General features: G+C 45.0%; 1 protein-coding gene across 1 annotated transcript in view; it reads right to left on the bottom strand.

The window, feature by feature from the left end:
- Positions 1 to 27,369, bottom strand: part of LOC146170989 (uncharacterized) — a 33,444-nt gene extending 6,075 nt beyond the window's left edge. Inside the window, exons 1-13 of the mRNA XM_084586621.1 lie at positions 27,354 to 27,369; positions 22,545 to 22,597; positions 22,033 to 22,080; positions 21,439 to 21,466; positions 21,228 to 21,360; positions 21,040 to 21,130; positions 20,803 to 20,948; positions 20,482 to 20,552; positions 19,139 to 19,212; positions 18,938 to 19,038; positions 15,033 to 15,150; positions 9,750 to 9,900; positions 8,647 to 8,683 (exon numbers count right to left, since the gene is read on the bottom strand). Of these exons, the coding sequence (XP_084442747.1) occupies positions 8,647 to 8,683; positions 9,750 to 9,900; positions 15,033 to 15,150; positions 18,938 to 19,038; positions 19,139 to 19,212; positions 20,482 to 20,552; positions 20,803 to 20,948; positions 21,040 to 21,130; positions 21,228 to 21,360; positions 21,439 to 21,466; positions 22,033 to 22,080; positions 22,545 to 22,597; positions 27,354 to 27,369 (1,067 nt within the window). The remainder of the gene's footprint in view (positions 1 to 8,646; positions 8,684 to 9,749; positions 9,901 to 15,032; positions 15,151 to 18,937; positions 19,039 to 19,138; positions 19,213 to 20,481; positions 20,553 to 20,802; positions 20,949 to 21,039; positions 21,131 to 21,227; positions 21,361 to 21,438; positions 21,467 to 22,032; positions 22,081 to 22,544; positions 22,598 to 27,353) is intronic.
- Positions 27,370 to 27,720: the final 351 nt, after the last annotated feature.

Genomic DNA, 27,720 nt, shown 5'->3' with positions numbered 1-27,720 from the left:
TTCTGTCCCACACCAATCATTTCCACATATAATATATGCTGGCGTTCATGATCCCTGGAACGTTTTCTTAATGGAACATTGAATTTTAGGTGGCCAGTTTTTTTCGTTTTTTTTTGCGCAATGAAAACTTGCTGTCTAAAGTAATAGATTGCAGAACAGTTTTGCTAGAAATAGTGTACCAAATTGTAATTATGAAACCTCTTTTCTTCAAAACTACAGTGCTCAGTCTATATACTATAAGGCAAGACTTTTTATTAAAATTCCAAATATGAAAACTTGGGTGCTGGCTGAGTTTCGAACGTTTTGTCCTGCCATGCAAGTGGCGGTGCGACCGTGCGCGCACTCCCCTAGTCTGGCAATGGTGCCTCCAGCAGACTTACGCCTGTATTCACAAACACGCCTCGACTCGACGCTCCACCTCCACTCCGTGTAGAAGAGCGAACAGCCGCTCCTCCACTCCAGGGCCGATTCGGATTCACGAACGCCCCTCGGCGTTTCCTCCTCTGTCTCCTCGAGAATACCCCTTCCACTCGAAGCAGCGCAAATAGCATACAGGGACGAGATTAAGGAGAACTTTTGGCCCGAAAACTGCATGCTGGAGTGTGTAACAAACTCATTTTTTCATGTCGGGTCTTCTAAACAACCTTCACCAGCATTATCGACGTTAACAGCGTAGTAGAACTTGTTTTGTGAGCTGGATGAAAAAGGCGGCTGTGAAAAATGCCCAAAAATGCATTTGCATCTGGCAACAGTCCCTGCTGATGACGAGAGTTTACGCAGACCATGACGTAGGCTTTGAGAAATGGTGTGAATACTTCGGCTTATTTTATGCACCCTTCTTACCATGAAGGAAGGAGGAAAGCTAGGGCAATAGCTCTACACGAAAAATATGCAACAAGCGAAGGAGCCGTCTGTGTTAACGCGGCAGAATACGCAACAAGAGGAGCGTTCGCACTGGCGGTGGTGGACGTGCACGGACGGCTGCAGGCATCAGGGTCTGTAGCGACAAAATCTTCGAAAACCACGGAAGAGGCAGCTGTGGCACTAGCCATAGCTAGCACCGACGCTGATACAATCTTCTCCGATTCTAACTTTGCTGTCCGTAGCTTTGCAGGGGGCAGAATCTCAACTGCAGCGCAGAAAATACTGAAACTGACCAGGCAACCATACAGAGAAATTGAGGTGATATGGGTGCCAGCTCACTCGGGGAATCTGGGAAATGAGGCGGCCCACAACATGGCTCGAGGTTTCGTCAACCGAGTCGGTGGGTCCTTCGTATCCATGGGTTACTCCAAGGAGGGGCTGGCATCTTTTCACGATATCACAAGTCATTACAGATTGGAACGGCACAAATTTCCACCACCTGACAAAACGTTGGATAAGGCACAGGAGACCGCTTGGAGGAGACTCCAGACAAGATCCTTTCTTAGCCCTTACCTATTAGCAAAAATGTACTCGGATGACTTTAACCCTGCGTGCAGGTCCTGTGGCGAATCAGCCACGTATGATCACATACTATGGCAATGTAAAGAACAACCTCCACTGGAAGATCTAGTACAAATTCCTTCTCTTGAGCGATGGGAGGCCATTCTGGTCAGCTCAAACTCGGGCATTCAAGCCTTGGCCACCGAGTGGGCCACTGAGGTCGCCGCTAGCCATGGACTGGAGGTCATCTAGAGCGGACAGTCTGCATCTGCATTTTGACGAAATAAATGTTTTCCAATCCAAAAATCGGCTTATTTTTTGGTGTGAGATCTATGCTTGCCCTTTGCTGCTTTGCTTTTTTTTTATTGTCAGGCTTTGACAGACTTTTTTTTTTTATTGCCAGGCTTTGACAGACATCAAAATATATTGAAGAAAAAAAAAAAAGTAAAAGCCACCAACTCCTACAAGCATGGCCCTTGCCTTCATAGGGCACAGGAGACGAGCGGTGAAAACATGCGTGCTGCTTTGCAATGCGTTTCATCTCATGCACACTGAATTCAACTCTCCGGAAGCAAATGCAGCACGCAGTTTTCAAACAAGTTGGGAGCCCTAACTGAAAATGTGCTTGAAAAGCCATGCCTTTCGTCAGCCGCGAATATCCCTCTGTAAGACGAGCACACCAACGCACTCCCTTGACAATGTCGAGTGTCCGAAGACGTACTACGTACCCTCGTCAGACAAGCCATTGATGTGCAGGGTGCAGCACAGATGTCCGCACAGTCCCATCGGGCCTCCGGTGCCCCCCAGCTCATTGCACGCAACACGCTGTTCCCTCACAAGTTCGTCCCCGTCTGCGGACCCCAAAGGGCAGGGCGAGCCACGGAAGGAGTGCTCGACTGAGTCTGGCTGCGGGCGAGCTCACCATTAACGGTCAAATCGCGCCTCAACCCTACACTCTGTAGGCTTTGAAAAGTTGTCCACTTTTCTGGCGACGACTTGAAATGTGCCCGCACCACAGAAGCGTAATGCAGTGATCAACTACAGCACTGGTGTTGGCGGCTGATCACGGTTATCCATGCTCGGCGTGAGTGGCAGGAACAGCAGGAAGCTAGCCACAGCCGCACCCGTAAAACGATAACGTGCCAGAAATCCGGGGTAGCTGTCACTCCCAGCCTATGCTTTTAGAGAAAGGTGCGGTACATCCCCGTAGCATCTGCTTTCGTGAGAAGTTTGATATACAAGTAGAACGAAGTACACACAGCGAGAGCCATGTTTACAAGTGGAGTGGCGGTCGAGTAGCAGCCAAGGAACAAAAACAAGCCTCGAGGGCCACTTGGAGTAGAAGTTCAAGTGAAGGCGTGTTCGTGAATATGGCGGTGAGATTCCTTCGCCATCCCCCACCACATCCCCTCTCCCCAATCCACTAATAGTCTCTTTGTACCAGCCAAGGCTGAGCTGGGTACTACTGCTGCAGTCACGTGCGCCCTCAGCACGACCGTGAAACACTTCACACCTTCTATAACTTCAAGTAATAAGGATTTACTGTAAGCACTTTAAAAGTAGTTTTTCCTAGATTTACTTTTTTGGTTTCCATTCTGCATTGTCCTTTTGAGTACACATAAAAAAAAAAAAAGTAATAAAGAAAGAGAGTTCGACCGTCACAGGTGTATGATTAATGGCGTTAGCTCGAGTATTACACAATTTATTCCTAGGTCTCAATTCCAGTACCAATGTGCACACCACGTAACTGAAGCTGATTGTTTGGAACCACCTGCACCCCTCTACCGCTACTGGTTCCCCCCCCAACGAAGGTCACACCCCATTATGGTTTCGAGGACCAAAGGTCGTCTGTGCGAATCTCTTACAGGTTAGGATCCAACTTGAAAAAACATTCAGTGCACCACACCGTGCCGATTCGTCTGACACTACTCAGAACATTGGATCTCAACCGAGTGGACTACAATTTTTGCCACCAATGGTGATTGCAAGTGACGACACACACCCTTTCCCAGATGGAGTATATGGCTTTGTCAATAGCCTAGCAGGGGGGGAGGGGTAGCTGCTCCTGGCCCTACAGGGCTGGGAATGGTAGGCTCCGCTGCTAGCCTGTCATAGGCCGTAACTGCACCAACCACCGTAGCCACCGCTGGCGGACGGACGGCTTTTGCAACATGTCTTTCTCTCTCCCTTTTCTTCCTTTCTCTTTTCTTTCCTCTGTCTGCATGAGGCAGCCGTCATTGCACTAGCCACCAAAGCCACCGCTTCAGTGGCGGACGACGGCTGATGCAACACAGACACGTATCTTTCTCTCCCCTTTTCATTCTTTCTCTATTTTTCCCTCTGTCATCACGAGGCAGCGGAGGTGGCTCAGTTACAGAGCCAGTCGCAGGACCGTGCCTTTTTTTTTTCCTTCTTCTAACTGTCGCAACAACACTCAGCACAATAGGTAATGCAGTGGTGGCAGAGGGCCTTCGGGTCACGTGGCTTTGGGGAATCATGACTACACACATGGTGGACCAGGTGGTGGATTCCATTGCATGGGTGGTCTCGTGGTAGCTAAGAAATTATTTGCAATACTGTAGCTATGATCACGTGACTTGGCCGCTATCTTGAATCTTTCTTAAAACTACATACGACAAAAAGTAGATAAAACGAAAAATCATGGACTTTTCACAACTTCGTTAAAGCTAAATTTAAATGTACCTTTGTTCTACTCATGCAAATAGTCCAAGTGAAGCACACACAGTGTAAAATGCACAATACTGAAATTGAATAAAGTAAGGATGTGCGTACATCGAAATTTTCGAATACGAATTGAACACGAATATGGAAAAAAAAAATGCCTTCAAATATTGAATCGAATATCTGATCAGTGAACAAAATGGAAAATTAACATCTTGTTAATTTCAGAATTCATGTCCCCGCTGACATATTCCCTGTTAATACTATTTCCCGTTTTATATGGTCCAAGTAGATATGTTCCCGGATAAGACTACCGTATTTAAGGTTCGTTCGATTCAGAACTGGTTCTCGGCACCAATTCTGAAAAAGTTCCGCCGGTGCCAGTCGGGTGCCGGTGAGGTGCAGTTCCAGTTTTGTGGTTCAGGTGCAGGTGCAGCTTGCAGCGCGTCAGCAGCGCCACTTCAGAAGAGCTAGTCGTCTGCTCGCGAGTTCCCGTGCGCCGCGAGCTTTAGGCCCCAATATAGTCTGACGTTTTCGACGCGACTCGTTGAGTCGGCGACGTCGGCCACGGCACGTCGGCTACGGCGGGTGCGTCAAAAAACTGCCGCTTCTACAGTCTGGCGCGGCTGGCGTGCCCGGTGCCGCGTCGCGCATGCGCACAAGACGCCCTCTAGGGCTGGTACGTTTTCGGTGTGCATTTTCGAGCAGACGACAGGTCACCTACAGGGACGAACTGGCTGCCTATCGAGGCACTAATTATTGTTGTGATCAAGGCAATGATGCGGTGTGTTTACTGCGAATGTTCACATGGCACAAAGCATGTACAGTCAGCCGTGGAGACGCCCAGCCCAGCAACGGTCTGAGCCCGCGTCGACGACGGCTACAGACGGAACGATGATTGTGTACGTGCGTGTTTTACTGAAACCTAATCATAATTTAAGTATCTGTACGAATACAGAAGAGTTAAAGATTACACAGTAATGAGGATCACTTTTTCGGCCGGCCGCAGTTTCTGTAGAATTCCATAAATTTCGCAAATTCCCTGGTTGTTGAGCCGCTGACGTTCCATGTGGCCAAATCGAGTACGGCCTTCGATTCCGGCGTGTACAGGTCACAACTCTATGCGAAGCCGCTTCCACAGATTTTGCTATTTTTCCACTGAATGTACTGCATATAAGTGAAACAACACCATCGTTACACCTCCTAGAGCAATGCATTAAAACGTGTATGGCACACGCACCGCAGCGAAGAACTCACAGCTGTGCCCGGCCGCTCTACTGACAGTTTGCATCCCAGGCATTTTTCTTTCCTCTGAACGTCTCTGTAGTCAATCCGCTTGGTATCATAGACGCAGGGCTGCCCTCGAATGCCTTCTAGCAGCTTTTCCGCAACAGTGTCTGAAATGCGCGCGCGGTCGCTGTCTACATGCAAGCCGCCATCTTCACTGCGCGTGAGGAATGCTGGGATGCGTGGCCGACGCGTCTGACGTGGTCGACGAGAAATAGGCGAGATTCTATTTGCGCGTCGGCGACGTTGGGCCGTGTCGGCTCGCGCTCGCTACGTCCATCACGCCGTGACGTTGGACTATAGACCTCGGTTTTTCGCCGACGTAACGTCGCGGAGACGACGTGCGCGCGCGCGTGCGTTACGTCAGACTATATTGGGGCCTAAGTTTTCGCGGTCCGTCACGACGTCGTGGACGACAACATCGTCGAAGTCAATTTTAAGGAATTTCTGGAGTCCTTCGACAGTGAGGATGAGAAGCCCTACGCCGTGCTTTCCTTCGAGGCAACATCGTTGTTCAGACCGAGACTGACTGGTTCAGACAGACCGCAATAACCGAGTTCCCGTACAACTGAAGCAATGTTGCCAGATATTTCAGCTTTGAACTCGAGAGGGTATTAAGGTTGTCACGAGAGACCTTAGAGGAACTTGCCATTTCACAGAGAATGACGCCGGATCCGTCGACGACGGGAGAAAATGTCCCTAAGTCGATAATCGATGTTTTTAAGCATCTCATTGGCAGCGCGCGTCGTCTGCTAGCGCCGTCAACATGTGCACCACTTTTCTGCACCTCCTCCTCGGAGGGTGCCGTGGTTCTTTGCACCACAGCGGCACCACGACTGCACCTAAAATCAATCGCGGACAGTGGTGCAGGGAATGCTGTGAATCGAGCGCTTTGGTGCAGCGCACCGTGAACCGGTTCCGGCGGTGCAGAGAACCACGGCTGAATCGAATGCAGCTTTACTTGCATAATGCTCGCACTTTTATTCGCGGAAAATTGATGCCAAGTTGGGGAGGTGTGATAATTATGCGGGGAAAATTTTCGAGCAAATATTTTGGAGCGCTGAAAGATTATTTAAATAGGTGCGAATCTGGATTCTTAGGTCAGCTATTGTAATTATAACCATATTATTTTCAAGCAGCAGTACAAGGTCACCAAAAGCACTTTATTTACCGCACGCAGCCTCATCATTACTCCCCGCATTCCGTGGTATAATGCTCACAGCAGACTATACAGTTCTACTCTCGATCAGAGACTTGATCCGAGTCCGTATCGGCACAGCAATCGCTGTCTCCAGTAGCGCACTACGCAGAACTGGTTGACGTCGAAATGCATGCTGGCAGCACGGTTCCTATGCTGTAGCCCGTACTCGAAAGCTTTCAGCTTAAAAGCAGCTGTATAACTTGCGCACCGCCCCACCGCGATGTGGCACCAAGAACACGGTAGACGGTGGAACAAAGCAAGCAACACGGACGGAACGAAGGAACAATGACAATGAGACGCGGAGAAACCACGCAAAACGGCGACGACTACGAGCATCATGGAGGGGAAAAAAAAAAGGCTAGCATAACCGGCGATGATGATCTACACCAGCACGCTATCGCCGTCTGGTAGCGCGTGCACACGAGGCCAGCTAGGTTCAGTAGCACTCCAAAGACGGCGCTTGTTACTACTAGCAGACGACTCTCGCGATGGTAATATTGGTGGTGCGATGATTATGCAGGGAAAACAATTCAGATTTTTGATGCCCAATGTTAGTGGTGCGAGCATTATGCGAGTAAATACGGTACTTCCTGGTTTATATGTTCAAAATTCCAACAAACTGTGGTCGTATAACACGCTTTGCAATCAACCGGACATATGCTAATGAGCCCTCGCTACACGAAAAACTGATCAGCGGTGTTCAGCCGCCCCAGTTGCTTTCCTACACTGCCAAGGTTCAAAGGGACAGCATCAAAGAAAACAAACGAGCCAACATACGAGGTGCCCGTTCCCATGAAAACAATTTCATGAAAAGCAACGCAGTGACTTGTTTGCGGTGCCTAGGGGCATAGGAGTGAACCACTTGATAACGACAACCATTCACCTGCTTATGAGCGGGCTGAATCTGGGGGACGCGACATGAGCAAAAACACAACTGTAAGCCATCGTGATGGCTTCTCCACATGTAACTGATGTAAGGGAGCGAAGGATCCAGAAACAACCAAGGAAATGATCCTGGCTCGCCATTACCTTCTACGAACCGGATTTGCGCTTAGGACAATGCAAATAGGGACTCAATTCTGCGAAGCTAAAAAAGGAGCTGTGCATACTGGATGTCTATAAATGCTAATCTACACTCTTATGCCGTGAAAGTAAATTCCAAATATTTGTACCTCCTTTGCAATATCAGGCTATTCGGATGACACATTCTCCCGGACAATGTGATTTTTTCCCCACATTTTTCTTTCAGCTAATCAACGAGGTTTTACTGTACTTGCAAATAAATTTACACTAGAATTGCCCGGAAGTGTGTACTCGATTGAGAAATCCAGTATAAATTTATACAGAATTCTGTAAGCTGGTTTTCTGTACAAGAACCTGCATGAAACCGGGTGGAGATGCTATATCCCTGCCGAAAAAAGTAAAATCTAGTTAAATCGGGCTGAAAATACTGCTGAAAAACATTTATGTGACAGTAACTTTAGCTGAACACCTGCACGGTAGTTGTGTGCATATGAGATGAATCAAAGTCAGAATGATGTTTTTTTTTCCCCACAAGAAGGTCCTCATCACGAAAGGGGAACACCCCTCTTCACTAAACAACCACATCACGTCTCGTGAGGCGGGACCTTCCCTTTTGTAAATATAAGGCCTTGCCGGCACTACAAGTCCACACGGTCAAGCACTGCAGTGAAGCGTACAGTGGGGTGAAATTGCGGATAATTCGACAATTTTTTGGTGCATTCGAGTATTCAAAATTCTGAATGTTTGAATATTATAAATAATAATTAATATTAATTAATAGAATATAAATATATTATATAGAAAAATATAACATATACAAAATAATATATATAATAAATACATAAATAAATACAAAATAAAATTAATTATTAAAATGTTATTATTAGAAATATTAGAATAGAAGTTAGAAAAATTAGAAATAAATAGTATATTAAAATTAGAAATTAGAATTGGAAATTTTCTCAATGAATGATTGTTAGAATATTCGCACACCTCTAGAAGAAAGCTGAAATTTACAAGGAACTTACTTCTTCGCGTCTCTCTTTCCATTCTTGCTTTTTTCTCCTGGACATAAACAACAAACATTCACTTACACTCAGCTGAGTTGATACGTTTCTTACAAAGTTTATGACGGTTTGATGTGGCAGAGCTTTCCTGTTTATTGTTCGCCTGTTCATAACTGCAACGCAACGAGTGCAACTTTTTCCAACTACAACTATTGTTACTTCAGTACACGCATTCAGGCTGTCAACCCTCCATTAGGCCAAGATAGAAAATTGAACAGAGAAATTAATACTTACTAGGCATGCATACCAGTCAACAACATGAAGATTATACTTTGCAACATGCTATGCATGGCTTCCAACATAACCTAGCATGTGTGATACATCCCCATAGGTATTGCTTTTGTCGCTACCTTTTCCCCTAAATTATTAAAACACAAACTCGTTAGACCATCAGATGCATTTGCCTTTGTTTTGTTCCAAACACATTTGTGTTGTTGCCAAGCTAAATGAAGAAATAGATCGGATCACAGGACGGAGGAAAGAAAGCCTGCGTTGGTGACAAGACAAGCTGAAACAAAAGATCTTCCCGGAATATGATTCAACAGATGTCGAGGACACAATCAAGCTGACTCAATGCCACATTCTAATTGCAAGGAGGCTACTTTCACCGAAAGGAAACTTTACAAGCCATAAAAGCTATATATATATATATATAAAAAATGTATTAGCTACAGGTACCACCTCTCTACGCTGCCTGCAAGAGCGAAATCTGAAGATGCACCCACAATCATCCTCCTCCAACCAGCAGTAACCAAAATTTGTAAGTTTTAACCCAGTGAAGATAAAAAAAAAAATATGCTGCTTAAAAATCCACATCTCTCGGCGAAAAACACCATTTTTTGCTCCCAAACAAACAACAGGGCCCCAAAAAGATTAGGATTTCATGAACAGAACTTTCACGAAATTCAGCTCTGTGACAATTTTAACTAAGCCGCCATACAAGAAGCCTGTAACTGTGCATGATTAACTAGACATCACATCCTCACTCCAACAAAAAAAAAAGAATTGAGCAGAAAAAAAGCAAAAACAACTTTTCGTAATACTAATAAGCGACTGGCACTTGCCTGCCTCAGCAAGCCTCTTGTGGAGGTCCAACACCACACGACTGATGTTAATGGCCAAGAAAGTGCATCGCTTGATGTAGTACTCGACCACATTCATTGCACGACTGCTCTGCTTCTGGTTTTCGTAGACTTGAGCCATTTTGAAGTAGCCCTGTGTTAAAACACACATTTTCGGTGCATTTCAATAAGACCGCCGCAAGTACATGCTACTGCAGAGTGTAACACTGAGAAACCTTCAGTAGCCTTTCACGCTTCTAAGAATCAATCTCAGTTATTTTGTAGACAACCTAAGACGTAGCATGCTTAGTGCAGGACCAGCTGCAGTTGAACCTCGTTACAACAAAGTCTGATTGGGCTGCAAAATTTATTCGTTACATCCGGTATTCATCTTAAAAGCACACACAAAAATTCACGCGTACAAATGAACTATAATAAACCCAAGAAAAGCGTACTGTAATATGGACCACACAAAGCTGCGAAATGGTATAAAAATGAAATTTCGCCTTTCATTCATGTCGGCAAGCAAAAATGCAACACAAAAAAAGACATTGCCCCCTGCATCGAACAGTTTTACAGTCAAATCCGGTTATAACGGACTGCGTAATTTAACGCGATTTGTTCGCTATATAAAGTATTTCGCTATAACCGAACCCGTTTATAACGAACTTCAGTACCAAATTCGTTATACACAATGTCCAGAACAGCGCAGCGAAAACGCACTAACTAAAGAAAAACCGTGCCGCTCACCATGAATCTACAAAAGAAATTTATTGCAGATAAATGCTCACTTATTTACAAGTAGGCAGTGATCTTCGCCTGAACACTGCGTTTAACTCCATCAGCGAGAATCACACTTTCCACACGCGACATCATTTCCACAAACTCCAGTCCGCTTCCCTGTATTCCGGAGCAGTATCGGCGCAGCAGATCGGTAGCAACGAGGGCTTCGTGCAATGTCGGGCGAGGGCGATCGTCTTCCGGCAGCGGCTCCTCGGTCTCCTAGTTCGCACCAGATGCCAGCATGTCGGCAACAATTTCCGAGTCCAACGGGCTCGCTGTCACGGCTACATTGTCGTCAACAGTGAGAAAATCCTATAGGGCAACTTCTTCGGGCACAGCGTCCGGAACATCAGCGAGTTCTCCCCACAGCGTGGCAACATCGCTGTTATCTTGCAGTGCGCGCTTCACTACCAGCTTCTGCATCCTCTCGACATAGTCCAGCATGGTGGAAGCAGTTGCGGATTGTGGATTGCTTCACGTCTTGCCAGGCACGGTTAATCATTTCTATTGCGGCCAGCAAATTAATTTTGAGCTCGTCGTTAACCCACAATTTCGCCAACAGCCGCTCATAACGCGTTTCCTGTAGCCCAGCTAGAAAGCGCAGATGATCCCCTGATCGAGGGGCTGCAAAACCGCTGTTGCATTCGGTGGCAGGAAACAAAGCTCGATGTTCTTCAGCGTGACGCCGCAGTGGTGCGCAGAAGTTATCGAGGAGGAGGCAAATCTTGCGCCCGCTCATTGCAAGTTCCTCGTCCCAGCCACGCAGCCACGCTTCGAACAACGTTCTGGTCATCCAGGCCTTAGAATTTGAGTTGTATGTGATTGGGAGTGAAGTGCATCCTCGCAGGCACATAGGTGACTTGAACTTGCCTATGACAAGCGGCCGCAGCTTTTGTCGTAAGAAGAACGGTGACTCGGGCCTTATTCAATTTACCGCCATGGCACTTCTCATTTTTTACCGCCAAGGTTCTGCTCGGCAGCAGTTAATTGCCAAAACAAGGCAGTCTCGTCGGTGTTAAAAATATTACACGGTTCGTATCTCTCCGTGACAGCACGCCACACGTCTTGCACCCACTTCTCAGCACTCTCAGCATCCACTGCTTGGCTTTCACCTGCAACCACCTTTCCAGTGATGGAGTAGCGGTCTTTAAATCGTTGGAGCCAACAACTGCCCGTTGTAAACCCCTCGACGTCCAGGACGAAGGCAAAATTTTTTGCCTTCTGTTGCCGCATGGGGCCAGAGACAGGCAGATTTCGCGCGCGAACGTCCAAGAACCATTGGTACAGCGCTTTCTCTACTTGGTCGTAAGCCAGCTTGTGGTGGCGAAAGCCATCACCATTTGGTCATTCCTGTGCATTGCCTCTGATGGCCGACTGGTTTTTCAAAATGGTGCTCCGCGGAATTTTGAAATGCGCGGCAACGTTGGTCAGACTTTTTTCCGCCGCGGCCAACGCAGCGAATTATCTCGACGTATGCGCTGTGTGAGACCTTGGGGAACGGAGCCGTCGCCAATCCCCCCTCCCATCTGACATCGGCATGTGGTAGAAGTATTACGGCCCGGCGGCATGGGCTGCCCGGAGAGTACTCGGAGCCGGCACAAAGGCCCGCCCATTGGCGGGCGTTTGGCGATCGATCGCGCGCGCTGAGTTCGCTATATGCGATGCGTAGTTCGTTATGAAAAATACATTTTATATGCATAATGCTAGCGGAAATTCGAGTGTTCAATATAAAACATAATTCGCTCTATCCAAGTTCTTTATATTCGGGTTTGACTGTATTTTTAAAAACTGGAAGGGTTATCTGGAACGCATTATAGTGTGAAATCTACGGAAGCTGCAGTTACAGCTAAACGTAAGGTGCCCTCTGGGAGCTGCAGTGTCAAATGGCGAAAGTTTAACCGTGGCCTCCGAAATCAGCTCCGGTGCAACGGCGCTCTTGATCGTGGAGGCCACGAGTCTGCTGCATCATCTGGGACCCATCGCATCAAATGACTTATGTTTTATCCTACGTAGAACTGGTTATAACGAGCAAAAGCACCCGCCACAGTCGTTTAATGGTTCAGATGCTCCACCTCTGAAAAACCTGTACCTGAATTCAAACCAGACTAGTTCTAATCCGCTTTATAGCGTGAAAGCACAAGAGGTAAAGGTCAATCCACTCTCTCTTATCTGGCAAGCTTGACAGACCTGTAGTAAAGACTTACACATTAACAAAGCTATGCCAGACTTGGTTTGAACTGCCCGTGTGAGGTCATGTGGTTGTGACCTCACAAAAATAGCTTAGTCAATTAGAGTGACGGCACAAACAAGATCAGCGGACAAGATTCTTAGTTGGTAGTGATGAGTGTACAAGTGCTTTTGGCCAGAAACAGCACAGCCTTGGCCAATTGACGGCCTCTAAGCTGTTAACAGCTTGATCTCTTTCCGGTTTCTCGTGAAAAGCACAACTTGCATCGGTTTCGGAAATCAGCTAATCAACGATTTATGGTCGGCCACTTCGAGAACCATAGCGCCCCAACAAAACTCATCAACAGTGTTAATGAAATCTTCAGATGTAACATTCGGAGGAAGCATCAGTTAAGGCGGTGACAAGGCCAATGTACTTCTGATCATTCTTCACGGTGCTTTTAGAGTGGATGTCTTCCAATCTTTTTGACACAGTGCTGAGCGAAGCACTAAAAGTCTGCTTTCATGTCCTTTTCCTGTGCCCACTCTCAGCCGTACTGTCTCTATGGTCGCCTTGAGCAAAACTGCCTTGCGCACGGCTCAGTACAGGCTTGGCAAGGCAACTATCTGATCACGTGGTGGCCACATGCATATCAGCTGTTGATGCTAGTTTTCTGTCGCTGCGTCTAGATGGCACGGCATGCAATTTAAACACGGTTTGGCGGTGGGCAATTCAAATGACCGTAATATTGACTTTTTGAACATTTTTTCCGGCTCTTTTAGATATTTTTTGCCCTCTGATTGCAAAAGACTGCTTCTGTATAACTGATAAAGTGTAAAATTATATATTTTTTTTTCTGCTATACACATAGAACTCTTGCAGAAATAAAGCATGCAGCGACCAAACTTTGCCTTTTATCCGATAATTCACTATATATCCGTGTTCACTATAACAAGGTTAGCTTGCACATGCTTATCTTCATCTCCAGGTCTGTGTGCATTTCCACGATAGCACTCACAACATGCATTCTACAGATAACCAACATTATTGCCAAAACAAACATACTCCCTCTTGCTCTGTATCCCCGATCCCCAAGTAGTTATCAGTAGTTACCATTAAGTATATGTGGAGGATAGTACAGTAAGAAGTATGGTTGCTACCATTTAGGATGACACAAATTTGTGAAATTTCTTGGCCAGAAAAATGCTGCCGCGATTTTGACGATGTTGCAGGGTATACACCCCGAGTAGCAAGTGGTGGCAGGCATCGATGTGCTTCTGCATTACAATTCCATTCGTTTTGGATGATACATATTATCTTTTGCAATCCTGCCAGATCTGTGCCACTAAGGTTCCACTGTATGCATTATCCCTCTTTTGCAGTTTGCCCTTCAATTTCAATCCATGTAGCAAAATGCCTTTTTTTTTTTAAGGCTTGTGCAATAATTCGAAAGTTTCAAATATTGAAGCGAACACAGTATTTGATTCTGGCTTCAAACTAAGTGGCAATTATTGGAAACCTCAAAGATTTTTAAAGTATTTCAATGTTCTAGAATTGAGCAAAATAAATATAAAAGCCGATCATCATACGTTTGCTCAGACACCGCCGTAAAATTGCACCACTCAAGATATCAGCACACATCACATATGCACACGGCATGGCAGCCATGTTTTAAAACTAAGCCTTCGACAACCGATGAGGCACAAAGCCAAGATGCGAAAGTGCACGCTATGGCAGAAACCGCACTACATTGGCCTCACAGAAGGCGCAAGAGACGAAGGTGATGAAGACAAGAATGCAGAGCTATATGACTATGATATAGTCATATGGTACAATAAGGTAGAACTGTGCCTCAAGGAATTATGCAAACATCTTTTGGCAAAACTGCCTCTGTCTTTTGCTACTTCGTTTCCAGTGATGAACTACTTATAAGCATTGATTTAAAAATATCTGCTTTGCTTCAATACTATCTGAACTAAACAGCTATTCACTTCGTGCTCGCTCCAAACTGATCATTCATTATTTACATGTTTACTTTTTTTCCAATAAGAAGAGAAGCACACCTTCATGCAGCACATATCCACACAGTCACACATCGCTCCCAGCTGAGTGAGATAACACAAAGTAAGCTTAGCATTAAAGCAGAAATCAGACCTTCTTAACACTTTCCATTTGAACCAGGCATTTCTTACACTTTTTTCATCAACAAAACGGGGTTCAGGCTATTTTCCTCAAGTTAAATATTACTTGGAGAGTGAGCGTCCCTCCCAGCCCCTTCACAAATATTACCTTCTCACTACAATGTGTGTGAGATAATAAAATAAAGAAATGTCCACCTTTTTAAAGTTAGGGTTAAGGATGATAACTCGGCGTGCATCCAGTTCCACCTCTCGATACTTCTGCAGTTGAAAAGCGCTCAGTGCCCGGTTGCTGTACAACAAATGGTTGTAACGCCTGCCGGCAGAAAGAAAGAATAAGCTGCAAGTCACCAAAACAGGCTACAACAGATAAAAGGCAAAAACATCACAGCACCTCAACAAGATGACACATGAAACTGCGATTAAACTGCCACCCAGCAAGGGTGTCATGACTATGCATGACTGAAGTTGCATGTGCATGTGCAATGTGAAGCATGTACACTTAAGGAATAAATATAGGGTTGCCCAGCCCATACTGCCAAAAGCACAATGGGCTTATGTGTGACTGTCACCACTATGTCGTGACAGTCTAATCTCAGGCCAGATGCGAAAAAAGCCAACAGTAACTGAAATAAAGGAACGTTAAGGGAGTCAACAGCCACTGATGCAAAGGAAAGTGTGTATGTACATTGCCAAATGTGTGAAGTAATGTGTAATTATGAAAATGATTAAAAAGAAAAAAAAAACACCTCTCCGGTCAGATCCAAAGCTATCACCTCTGAATTTCGCGTCTGGTGTCCTACCACTGAGCTACGGCGACGTCTGTTTAATCTTTCATTTTGTAAGGTATTCATGCAGCACGTAACTTATTCTTGAGAGTATTCGCCAGCGTCGCCTTCCTCCATGGTGTAAGAGGGTTGTACAGCCTGCCGCCCTTCCCCTTAGATCACCTTCTATGTGGAACTCACAGGAACGTCACTATGCAGGGGGGTGGCAGTGGTAAACACTCTCAAGAATAGATTACAAGCAACATAAACACCAAAGAAAGTAAGATTCAAAAGCTGTCGCCGCAGCTCAGTAGTAGAGCACCAGATGTATTAGTGGTTGTTGGCTCCTTTCTTATGTACCTCGTAATGAAGCCCCTCATTGTCCCTGAATTTGTTTGCGAACAACAACAAAAAAAAAAGCATCTTCATAATAGCCATGAATCACACATCACACCGTAAAACTCGTTTGCAGTCTTTTCATGTGATACCCTATTTCAGCACAAGTACTCAGTTCTTGATCCAGCGATCCCTGTGAATTTGCTGCCCCATGTTGGTGCAACTTGCTGTAGGTTTAGTGACAAGCATCTGCTAAATTTTGGTAGGGCTGCCTCCATCTAGTGGTCACAACTCATGACACAGGCCTGGAGCTCAGCAAAGCAGGCAAAAGCCACACACGCACATGTAGTTCAGGAAGATGCAAAATCATGCCAGCCTCATCATAAAGCGACATAATGCACAGATTTTTTAATATGACAGACTGATATTTAAGTGCGAGCATTGGTAATACATATATTATGATGAGGCTACCCAAAAGTTATAGATATTGCCTCTGCCCGTGCCAGCATTGGTAATATAGTGTAAACCATTCATTTTCAGCTAAATTCCCTTTCACAATCATCTTATTTATAAGTGAATGAAAAACAGGCTACTAAGTCCGCTGCACGCTTAGATTAGCATACCGTGCAGATGCCCACCGCGAAAATTAGAGTGACCGCTGCCGCGGAACTGCGCATACACTTATGATGCTCGTTAAGGTAGTCGCGCTAACCTCCACAATTACGCTACACGCGGTATGCAGAATTTCACTTGACTCTTCTTCTTTCCCACAGAGAATGCGAGGTGTCTTGGAACGAGACCTTTTGGTTGGTAAACAAGTCTCGCGGTGAAGCTGACAGTATTTAGTGCACTGTTGAGGCAGCCCACAACATTGTGTAGCTCCGTTTTGCTAGGGCGGGAGCGCTTTGTCACCACGAAATATCTCCTCTCACAAATCGTTCAGCGCACGTCCCAAAAAGCCAGCAGAGTGTCTGTTCAAGCGGCACACTGGCGTTTCAGTTAGCCGCCGTGAGAGAAATGCAGTGCTGCTGTCATGCGACCAAACTTGAACGAAGACACTATCACAATGAGCAAGAACCCCTCACTCTTTTACGAAAAGAGCGATATGTGAGTGAAAGAAAGCATTTAAGATGCCATGGCAAGAAAACGTGATGCAACCCAGATGCATGGAAAGGAGAAAAGCAAAAGAAGGAAAAAAGTGGCTGCTGCGTAATCTTGTGCAAGATGGGAGCAATGCGTGGAGACTGAAGAAACGAGCAGAAAGCACGCCTGGAGCGTACACTTGTGTTGCGCCCTAAACACATGGTGCGATGTACTCTGCTGTGCAGGGAAGTGCACTCGCTGTTCCGCGCTGTCGCCAAGCAGACTTGAAAACTGCGCATTACAGACATTTCGCTTCGCATGACCATATAAACCAGTATGACTTTACATCGAGTCCCATAGGGGGCAGACCACTGGCCAGCAAAAACTGCAAGATAACAGGCTCCTCACTATAATCTGTTACGTTGTAAGTGGTCTCCACTGTATCTTAGTAATACCAAGAAATCATAGTGGTGGTATCCTGCGAAAGCAGTGAATAAAAGTAATGCGTAAGCCGCCGTGCAGACAGCACAAAAGAGTGCTTGGCGTGGGCCTTTTAAACATTTCAAGACACCTTTAAATTTTTCGTACGCCTAATAAAGCATCCATTTCTGTGTTATTTTCCAAAACGAGCAAGCCCAATTCTTTTCACCTCTAAATTCTTTGCCCTTCTCATGAAGCTCCTTTTTTGTGCTGTTATTTTCCAAAAAAGAGCTAGCCCAAGTCTTTATACTTAGCTGAATTCACCAACTAACTGAGCTTTATACCAGAACAATGCAGGCACCAAGAAGACTGATCCCCTAGCACTCCACTACAATCTATGGCCCAAGTTAAAGGTACTGATACACAAAACACAGCATATCCATATGCAAGAAAATCTGCTCCAGTGAGCATGCAATGGCTGCAGTAGTAACACAGATGAGGTGCAGAAACCTGTGGACAAACAAGCCACCTATAACCGTACATTTAAGATGACTCAGTTGTCTAGTCTGCCAAGATTGATCAAAAAATAAAAGCAATGCTCATCAACCTTGAATTTTCAATAAGGTAAACGTGGCACCTTCTCGTGAGCCACGTGTCTTAAGCAGTCCCAGACCAGACTGCAAGAACAGCACTCAGAGATGCCACAGACAGTTTGAAATGAATAGAGATGTGTTCATAAGCCACTTATGATGCTTAATTTGCCACTGCCATGTGTAATTGAGCAAACCAAGCGTGCTAGCCAACCCCCGTTAAAAATATCACACATGCATGGCATAGAAGCAAAATTAACGACAAAATCAATTATCTGAAAACGCAGCTCCTGAACTTGGCCCATTTTCTTTAGATTTGCAAGCTGCTACTCAAACTAGTGAATGGGAGTTACAGTGTTATGTTTCTGTTAAACAGGACCATACTGCTAAGCTTTATTTTTAACCTATCACCGTGAAAAATGTAGGCATATCTGCAATCCTTGTACAGTGCATGCGAAAATTTACCAGCCTTATACAACGTTTTTTGTCCTTACTGCCTGCAATAGCATACATTTTTTTCAGGAACTGCCCTTGAATAGCAGTTCCAGAAATGTGCCATGAAGGCCTTCATCAGTGTGCTTTAAGGAAACCATCTTATGGCGTAGCAATGCTGTAAATCTACTACACCTGTACTGTTAACTGAAGAATGTAATTCCAAATTTTCTCCTCCAACTACACCTGAAGGCTAAATAATAGGTGCAATTAAGCCTAGATTTGCTATTTTAAGTCAAACTAACATTTACAACACAGAAAACTACTATAGAGAAAGGTTCTCGCACGCCATCTTGCACTCAGGAAGAGGAAACAAAAAAAAATAAAATAAAGCTCGACAAATTCATCTGCAGGCCTACACTTTCCATCAATAACAAAATACACCACGAAGAGCTTAATAAGTTTAAACACTTACATTTCTGCGATTGCCTTGGTGTAGTACTCACATGCCGCTTCGAACGATTTTTCCTTATACTTTTGATTTCCAAACTTTTTAAGCTCATCTCCTCGGCTTCCCTACAACAACAGTAAATGAGGTATTCATAGTGTGAATCCTTCACAAGTCGCCTTTAAGGCAACTAGAGAATTTGAATACATTGCAATAATTGTGTATTACCTCTCCATTTTTTTCGCAGTCTCGCCTTATGTATGCCAGTATCGTGTCGAGGGCACCGTGGCAATGGGCGATCGCTGTTGGAGAGAAGTAGGTAGTCTTAAATAAATTGCGAATTGTGGTTTCCAACGTCCAAAAGCAACACACATATTAGGCTGTGAGGGATGGAGTACTAGAGCGCCCTCGATTACCGTACTTACCCGATTCTAATGTGCACCTTTTCTCCGAAAAATAAACCATCAAGTAGCATGCGCATTAGAATTGGGTACGAAATCGAAAGTGCACGAATTTTGTCGTGCCCTTCATCATTGTGATTTTAACATGGCGACAAAGCTGTTCGCATGCGTCAGCATCAACGCTGTTTGTTTTGTGGTATGAAAATCATTGAGCTTATGAATAGGACAGAGGCAACCGCAAATGTCCGCCACTTCCACTACAAGGCCAGTTTCTAAAAGGAGTCCTGAACGTTTGGGTTTTGCCAATAAGTGGGAAGGCAAGGATTCCAAGGGAAGGTAAGCTTAGCAGGGGGCAGCAGAAAATTAGGTGGGTGGATGAGATTAAGACGTTCACAGGGGTCAAGTGGATGCAGCTGGCACAGGACCGAGTAAACTGGAAGAAAATGGGAGAGGCCCTGCAGTGGGCATACAGTCAGGCTGATGATGGCAAGACAAAACATTTTTAAGCAAGCAAGTTCATTAATGAAGTAACAATTATGAAACATTCAGAGAACAGCTAATTCCAAATATGCCATTTACTGAAGTAAAACAAGTCTGTGTGCAGCTATGCATCACATTATGTTCGGTATGTCTTTCAGAACTTGCAGTATTTTCACACACACATTTCACACAAGCTACAAAGTAGGACTGGATTGGATTCTGTATGGGGCTGGTGAATGTTGCTAGGGCAAGGCGCATGATAAAGGTGGGGAGCAGGGAGGGCACTTTGCTGCAGCAGCACGGAAATGCGAAATTAGCAGTGAAGTTACAGGAAGGGCTCATGCATAGTTTGGGGCACTTGCCCGGACTTCTAAGGTGTCCATTATGGAATTCATTAGCCTACTCTATTTGCCCTAGCTCCTCGTTTTCCTTGTGTATGGTGCGAAAGAAAAATTATCAATTGTGGCAACCGCAAGGAGAATGACTAGGGCTACCAACGTATATGCCTGCATCAGTCAGAGGTCACTACAGGGCCATCACTTTCCCTCAGTGCTGAGACACTGCAAATGTGCAAAGAGGCCTTGAGCTAGATGTGTCTCCAGCGGCTACCAGTATTTTAAAAACCTTCTTTCCTAATAAACACCATGGATAACTTAACCAACCTTGAGATTCAACTCTGCAATTACTTACACACTTTCAGAGCAATCATGAAACAGCCAATTATTTGTTCTTCTCTCAGGAATGAAATGGTCAGCTTTTTCCTAAAATGCAGAAAAGAAAGGCGGGGAAACATAGTGTTGCTATTCACATAATAAAAACAAATGAAGATTTAAAAAAATAATAATAAAAAGGCATTGTAAACCCTGAACAAGACAGAAGTCTGCTTTCATTATCTGTCGTACACCACAAGAGGATCAAAATTCATCAGAGCAGAATGGGACACAAGAAATTATTTGGCATTCTTAAGCAGAAGCTTCATTCAACCCAAACAATGTGCAGGTTCAGACTCACCGGAATAGTCTAAAAAAGTCTGATGTCTCAACGAGTGACCTCACATTTTCGTAATACGTTTCTTTGTCAAATTCGTCGAGAAACACTTTGTACTTGTCAGCCATGCGAATAGAAGGATACGGTGAGCCATTCTCCTGTGCCTTGCACTGGTGAAATCATAGCAAAGCAGAGGCTTTAGAGGCAAGCACAAAATGAGAATTTGTGTCAAGCCGCATTCATAAAACGAAGGCTACTTACAACCACCAGTACAAATGAAACATGATACGCTAGTGTGTCAAGAACAAGAATCGCTTCCCGAAATTCGGCATTGACGGTATCGTCGGCAAGCCTGGAAAAAAAAAAAAAAAAAGTGTGAATCCTGTGACAAAAAAAAAGTAATAATAAAAGCAACAACAAGGTACTGCAAAAATAGTGGCAACACTAACTTGGATGGATGATAGTAAATGCCAGAACTTCTTGCCCATATTTCACAATCTTTGCTGAAGAACGATACACCAAAAAGGTAAGGACCGAGACAAGCAACTCTGACGAGATGATCGTTCCCGTCTTCTGGATTCCCTGTGTAAAGACAAGAGCCTCTCCAAAACATGGCCCTTTACAGAAAGAAGGAATCGACCTAGTGCAACTGTAACTTACCTAAAGTGTATAGCAATGATTTAGCCTCCTGTAAGCACACACAAGAAGAAAACATTGATTTCAGATGGTTAAGAAACAGTGCAATGAGGCACAGCACATAAAAGAAATCCACTCTCTCATAGCACCGAAATGTTGACTTTAGCAAAAGATGAGTCCATAGTTAATCTCACAAAGCTAGCAAGACATGTTGCCATGACAGGTGATTCTGTCTGACATTTAAGAGGCATATTCAACACAGCACCAGCCCAAAATGCTCAAAGTACATACAATTGCTTCCTCCCTGATAATAAACTGAACTTAGTGCACTTACAAAGCAAAGGCCTGGCATGTAAACAATATTTCACAGCAATTTGCAAACAAACTGGCATCAAAACCGGTAAAATGTGACTGGCCACAAAGTACCTTGCTTTTAATGTGAATCATCCTAAGTCACTACATAACAGTTAGCCAGGAAGTTTATTCAAGTGTAGCCGACCAGTGAAGTACAAGTTCCACAGTGTTTTGACTAAAAATAATTTTAAAAAATAAGAAGGTTACGCCTGTGCACCTCAAGGGCAGAAGAACTCTGGGTGTTGGAGCCAAGGAAGCGCATACTTTCCTGCGGAAGCTGGCTCCAGTCCCCGCACCACATGCCTGGGATGTCTTCAGTATTGGAGCAAGAAAAAAGAAATGCAAACAGATGTTAGGCACAAAGAATGCTTCATTGCACAAGGCCTCAACTACTCAAGCTGGCTTATGAGAATGCACTTTCCACAGCCAAATAAGCATTTTTCACAGACAAGAGCACACGGACACATGCACAAAGCTGCTGGTGAGTAGAAATAAGGCTAAGCAGTGCAACATATGCAGTAATTTATTATGCATATTCAAGAATCAAAATAGAAAATCTTTCCGTCACTGCAAAGGTTCCAGTTGCAGTGGGAATGGTTTTCGCCCAGTGCAATATTGATAAAGAATGTGCATAATCAGGCACTGAGCGAGTGCTTTCATTTATGTGTTTTATGGACATTACATAGGGAAGCTGAGGGAGCACATTTGGTTATGCACAAGAAATCAGCCACTTGTCAAAGCAAGGTGTCCACAGTGGAATGTATTAGCAAGCTTACCTGCGGTGGAAAGACTGCTCTCTTTGCACAGTGTTCAAACTCAAAAATGCAAGCTCAGAACGGAATAGGTTTACAGTGGGCATACGATGCATCACCATTCGACAAACCTCGCGCCTTTTGTAACAGCCATTCGCAATTGATAAGCAGTACCCACGCTAAGCTCAAAAAAAAAAAAAAAAAAAAAAAAAAAAAAAAAAGTATAAATACTGGCTAGAAATGGTGCATCTTTGGAATGTTCTCAGTTTAAAAACTAACCGCCTGCTTTCAACGCAATAATTCATCTTGACCAAAGGGGCCATCACATCATACTGCGACGATCACCTATGTTAAATCATGCTCTTTAAAATGCATGCACACCAGAATTTATGGCTCAGAAGATGGCATACGATAATAGAGCCAACTATTCCACGACTATTATCTAATGCTTATGCTGCATGCCGTGGACGCGGGTACATATACGGCTTTGCGCAAGTGTGGCACCGTCAATCAAGGTAACAGTGCTATTGACAACGTATTTACGTAATTGAACCCTAATCATTATAATCACGTCATCGTAGCAAACCATGTGAAAAATACACTGAAAACAACTACCGCGAAGTCTTGATTTAATTTTTTCTGGTCCTGGAAGATTGGGATCACTCACGGGCAGAACAGGCCACAAATTTTTTGTATATTCTGTTCAGTTACAAGACGTTCTCACAACTGTCAACACAACACGCACAATGAGTGGGATTGGAAACGTCAGCTTTAAACGCGGGAAAACGCCTTTCCAGCTCACTACAGACGAGGCTCTCGCTAAAATGCTCAACTGCGTAACTCACAATAATACCTGCTGAAGTGACCCGTAAAAGTGTTAAAAACGTGCAAGAAAGAAATATACATAAATAAAATTACTTTTTTCTGCCTTCACACTAGCAAAAATAACAGAGAACGGTTTACAATGTACTGAAATTTGCTGTCAACGGCACAAAACGCGCCTATCAAAGCTAATAAACATGCTTCCGCACTCCACACGCTGTCGAACGCTACTGTAGCTAAAACGAAAGTGCACATGCAGCAGCTAATAAAAACAGACAAATGCCAATTACTCTTGTCGCTGACAATCCCGCTTCTGAGAACACCTTTCATACGTGTTATTCTGGACACGTTTTCGGTTTCGTTCTTTTGTCTCTCGCTGTTGGGGTGTACTTCTTTAAATTAAAACTATGTACACAATCGATCATTACAGAAATAATTCCACAGTGTAAAATAAAACGTATCGAGGCTCTTAAGTTACTGCATTCTTATACATCTCTGTCAAATTTCAAATTGGCAGTGTGTTTGAACCATTGAACTCCGTAGCGGAGAGCGAGCATCTGAGGTTTTCTGACTCGCAGTACTTTTCGTTTGCTTATAAATTTATCTCCCTTCTTTCTTTCTTAACAAAGTGCTTCTTCGCCTTAGCGCTTCACTAAAATAAATTTATCAGGCAGGGAAATTCGCTTTTTCAGGGTCACGATCCCAAGATTTGTCTAGTATGTACTCGGAAGACGGCACCACGGCAATCAGCACTGTGTGGTCGAGAACGCATAGCCAAAAAGATATCCAGCAACTAGAGGCCCTTCCGATCTGCATACAGGATTACAGCTTGAGTCAAGGGTAGACTGCTTGCACACACAGCGGGTACTCACGCTGGTAGGTAGCTTTCAGTATACGAGCCGCACCTCTGGCGAGACGTATCCGGGCGAGTGGTTCCAGAGAACAGAGGCCACATCGACAATAATCTTTCTCGTCTTTCAGCACGCGCCTCGAGCTAACCACTGCGCGACACGTGGTTCCACACACAATCCTTTCAGAACGCGTACGTGTTGTCGGGGTCAAATTGTTTTTTTATGAGGAAAGAGTCGACGACAGCGTGATATTTGTAGAAGCAGAAAAAAAAAAAAAAATTAGAGGGTCTCTTAGATGTCTCTTGCGGAAGCCTACCCTTCCTAACCTATAATTTGCCTCCCATCGTTAGCCTCTTGTCGGCATTCGTTGCAGTGCTACATATATATAATTATAATTGGTTTACAGGAAAGGAAAGGCACAGTATCTATCACACTTTCTCCGAGAAGTGTGTGTTTGGTCGGTACAATATCGCTCCTGTCGCGGCGTTCCTTACCGCGCGTTCAAGTGTGATTATAGGGACGCATCTCAGCCAATCAGAACGCCGCAGTAGCGGGACACACTTTGTCCACGGCAGCATGAGCCATTAAAGGCCTGCCTTGAAAAGCATTTACGAGGTTCATGTGGGACGCAGCCTAGCAAGGCCCTCTCACTGCCCTTGTGGTATGGGGCAGATCTTTGAAGACGAAGAAGAAAAAGAAAATGCATGGGCCTGCTACTGGCTCTGTAGCTGAGTCAACTCCGCTGCCTCATGCGGACAGAAGAGAAAATAGAGATTGGAGCGGATGCAAAACATTTATTTCGTCGCTCAAGCAGGTCTAAGGAGAGACGTACTAGATGGCCGCTAGTCCATGGCTGGCGGCGACCTCATTAGCCCGCTCGACGGCCCGTAGTTGAATCTTCGGGTCCGAGCTGACCAGCACGGCATCCCACTGCTCAGGAGAAGGGGGCTGTATTAATCCACCGCAGGTGGATCATTTGAGCAGTTCGAGAATGTGATCGTATGTCGCTCTTTCACCGCATTTACTGCAGTTTGGGTTGTGCTGGCCTGGGGACATCAGGGTAGTGGTGGTGGTGGTTAAAACATTTATTGAATGTTTGATCAAATTTGACCAAAATTGGTGTCCAACCTAATTTGCGTATGGCGAATTCAGTGGTTACCTCCAAACTTAGGTGGGCCATTCCAAAATGTTAGCCCTCTCGACCCCCGAAGTTTAACCTCGTCCGAATTTGACCAAAATTGGTTTGATTTGTGGGGTTTAACTTCCAAAGCGACTCCGGCTATGAGAGATGCCGTAGTGGAGGACTCCGGAAATTTCAACCACCTCGGGTTCTTCAACCTGCACTCACATCGCAACGCACATGGGCGCCTTGCATTTCGCCTCCACCGAAATGCGGCCGCCGAGGCCGGGATTCGATCCCTCAACCTTGGGAACAGTAGTCGAGCGCCGTAACCACTGCTCCACTCCACCGGGATTGACCAAATTTGGTGTCCAGCCTAAATTGCGCATGACAAATTCAGTGGTGACCTCCAAACCTAGCTGGGTCATTCCTAAAATTTAGTCCTCTGGGCACCCTAAGTTTGACCTCGTCCGAATTTGACCAAAGTTGGTGCACGACCTTTTTGAGTATGAGAAATTCAGTTGTGACCTCCAAATTTAAGAGGGCCACCCCTGAAATTCGGCCCTCTGAATCCCAAAAATTTGACCTGGTCCGAATCTGACCGAAATTAGTGTCTATAACCTAATTTGAGTATGGCCAATTCTCTGGTGACTTCCATTTTAGGTGGGCCGCCTCCTTAAACATTTGGCGAGTTAACGGGCATCATGTCCATTTTCATTCCAGAGAGACAAAGGTTTGGGTACAGGCCACCTAAATTTGGAGGTCACCATTGAACTGGCCATACTCAAATTAGGCTACTAATTGGTCGAATTCGGACGAGGTCAAATTTACGTTTTTATTGTGCAGTTTGGATAAAAAAAGGCCTACGTGGTCCTTCCTTCGTGGCTTGTTGATAAAAAGTACTGCCATGCTACTCTATGCCGAGGAATGATTTTGGGAGAAACAGTGCCAGTAAAGACCAGTGTCTTAAGTGCAAAACACTGTATCTACAAAAATACTGTTCTGTCCCAAATGCACGTTCCCTATGAAGCTTTTTGGCGTGAGGCAGCTAACCATAATTATTTTCATACCTGGCAGTGATAGAGCTTAAATCCAGGTGAGGCTGCTGGCAGTGTGGTTCAGGTGTGAGGTGTTGCCTGCATAATAATATCGACTCAGATTGGCACGTGCCGTCATGTTCCCTATGGTTTGTTTCGAACATTTCTCACGTCTTCGTACTGACGTTTAACCATCTGGCCAAATTGCTTGCTATTTCCCTATGTAGACCATCACGCAATGCTTCCGCATGAACCTTGGCATTAATATGGAACCGAGCGCTCCTTAACTAGGTGTAATATCAACATACCATTGTTTTTTTAGGGAAGCAAGCACAAATCTAAACAGCGCGTTGGCACGCGACATTGAGAAAAATGTTCAAAGAAATAGATGCAATGTCCTAGAAAAGTTCTTCAACATGCGCATTAAAAGTCGTTTTTAGTAATCACTAAGTATTTATGATCACCACGAAGTTCCTTTCGTATAAATGTACGACCCGCTCGTGCACATCGCATGTGCAACTGAATGAATCTAGCATGAAGTAGCAAACGGAAAGATTTTATCTAATTACTCTTAATAGTCAATAACAAATCCAGATTCGCTTCATCAGAAAGTTTATGAGAGTTTCCAGCCATACAATTGCATGCCTCATCGACTTTCATGCGCTCGTCCTGGCAAGTTCAGAGTGCTCCCGGGGACTTCATGGCCTCTTATATACGTTTACTTTTTCTCTGCGTAGCGTGATTTTAATTCGTACAGCTTTCCGCAGCAGCGCACGCTCAGCTTTTTCCTTTTTCTCTTTTTTTTTTCATGCGCGCCAGTCTGAAACAGCGCCCTCATTACTCCTCTATGATTGAATTACGTCGACCTGTCCGAAATCTAGCTGTCCCATTTCCGGATAGCTTCGTTGCTTCCTCGTAGAAGCCCATTTGCTCACTTTCATAGTTGCTCGTTTTTCATTCTTTTTATTCTGCTAGATCTGTGGTAATCGCAATCACTGTTTACCGAGCCGCTCAGGCATGGCGCACGCGACCTTTCGATGACGAGACTGCAGCGATCTCCCCCCCTGCGACTGGCCCTCCTCGTCTCGCTGAACGTCTCACCAAACTTGATGCAGGCAAAATAAAGAGTACATCCGCTAAGTGAGGACGCTCCAGGTGTTCTGGACGCTTACAAACACGTCCACTTCTTGTGGAGCTCGTGTCCTGCAACGGTTGCAGGTGTCTTGCTTCTCCTCTGTCGGTTTGTACAACGTACCTTGGTTCTGATGTTGGCTGTGCTACCACGCCATGTGATGCAGCTCCAGCGAGGATGAGCTCCGCTGTGCCTGGTGGTAAGCGCTCTCGGCTCCGTACCTTGTGCCGGGTGTCAT

The sequence above is a fragment of the Amblyomma maculatum genome, unplaced genomic scaffold, assembly GCF_055883805.1.
Source record: "Amblyomma maculatum isolate TAMU_Amacu unplaced genomic scaffold, ASM5588380v1 scaffold_24, whole genome shotgun sequence".
Taxonomy (NCBI): domain Eukaryota; kingdom Metazoa; phylum Arthropoda; class Arachnida; order Ixodida; family Ixodidae; genus Amblyomma; species Amblyomma maculatum.
The sequence above is the reverse complement of the archived record's forward strand: the minus strand, read 5'-3'. Positions and strand labels throughout refer to the sequence as shown.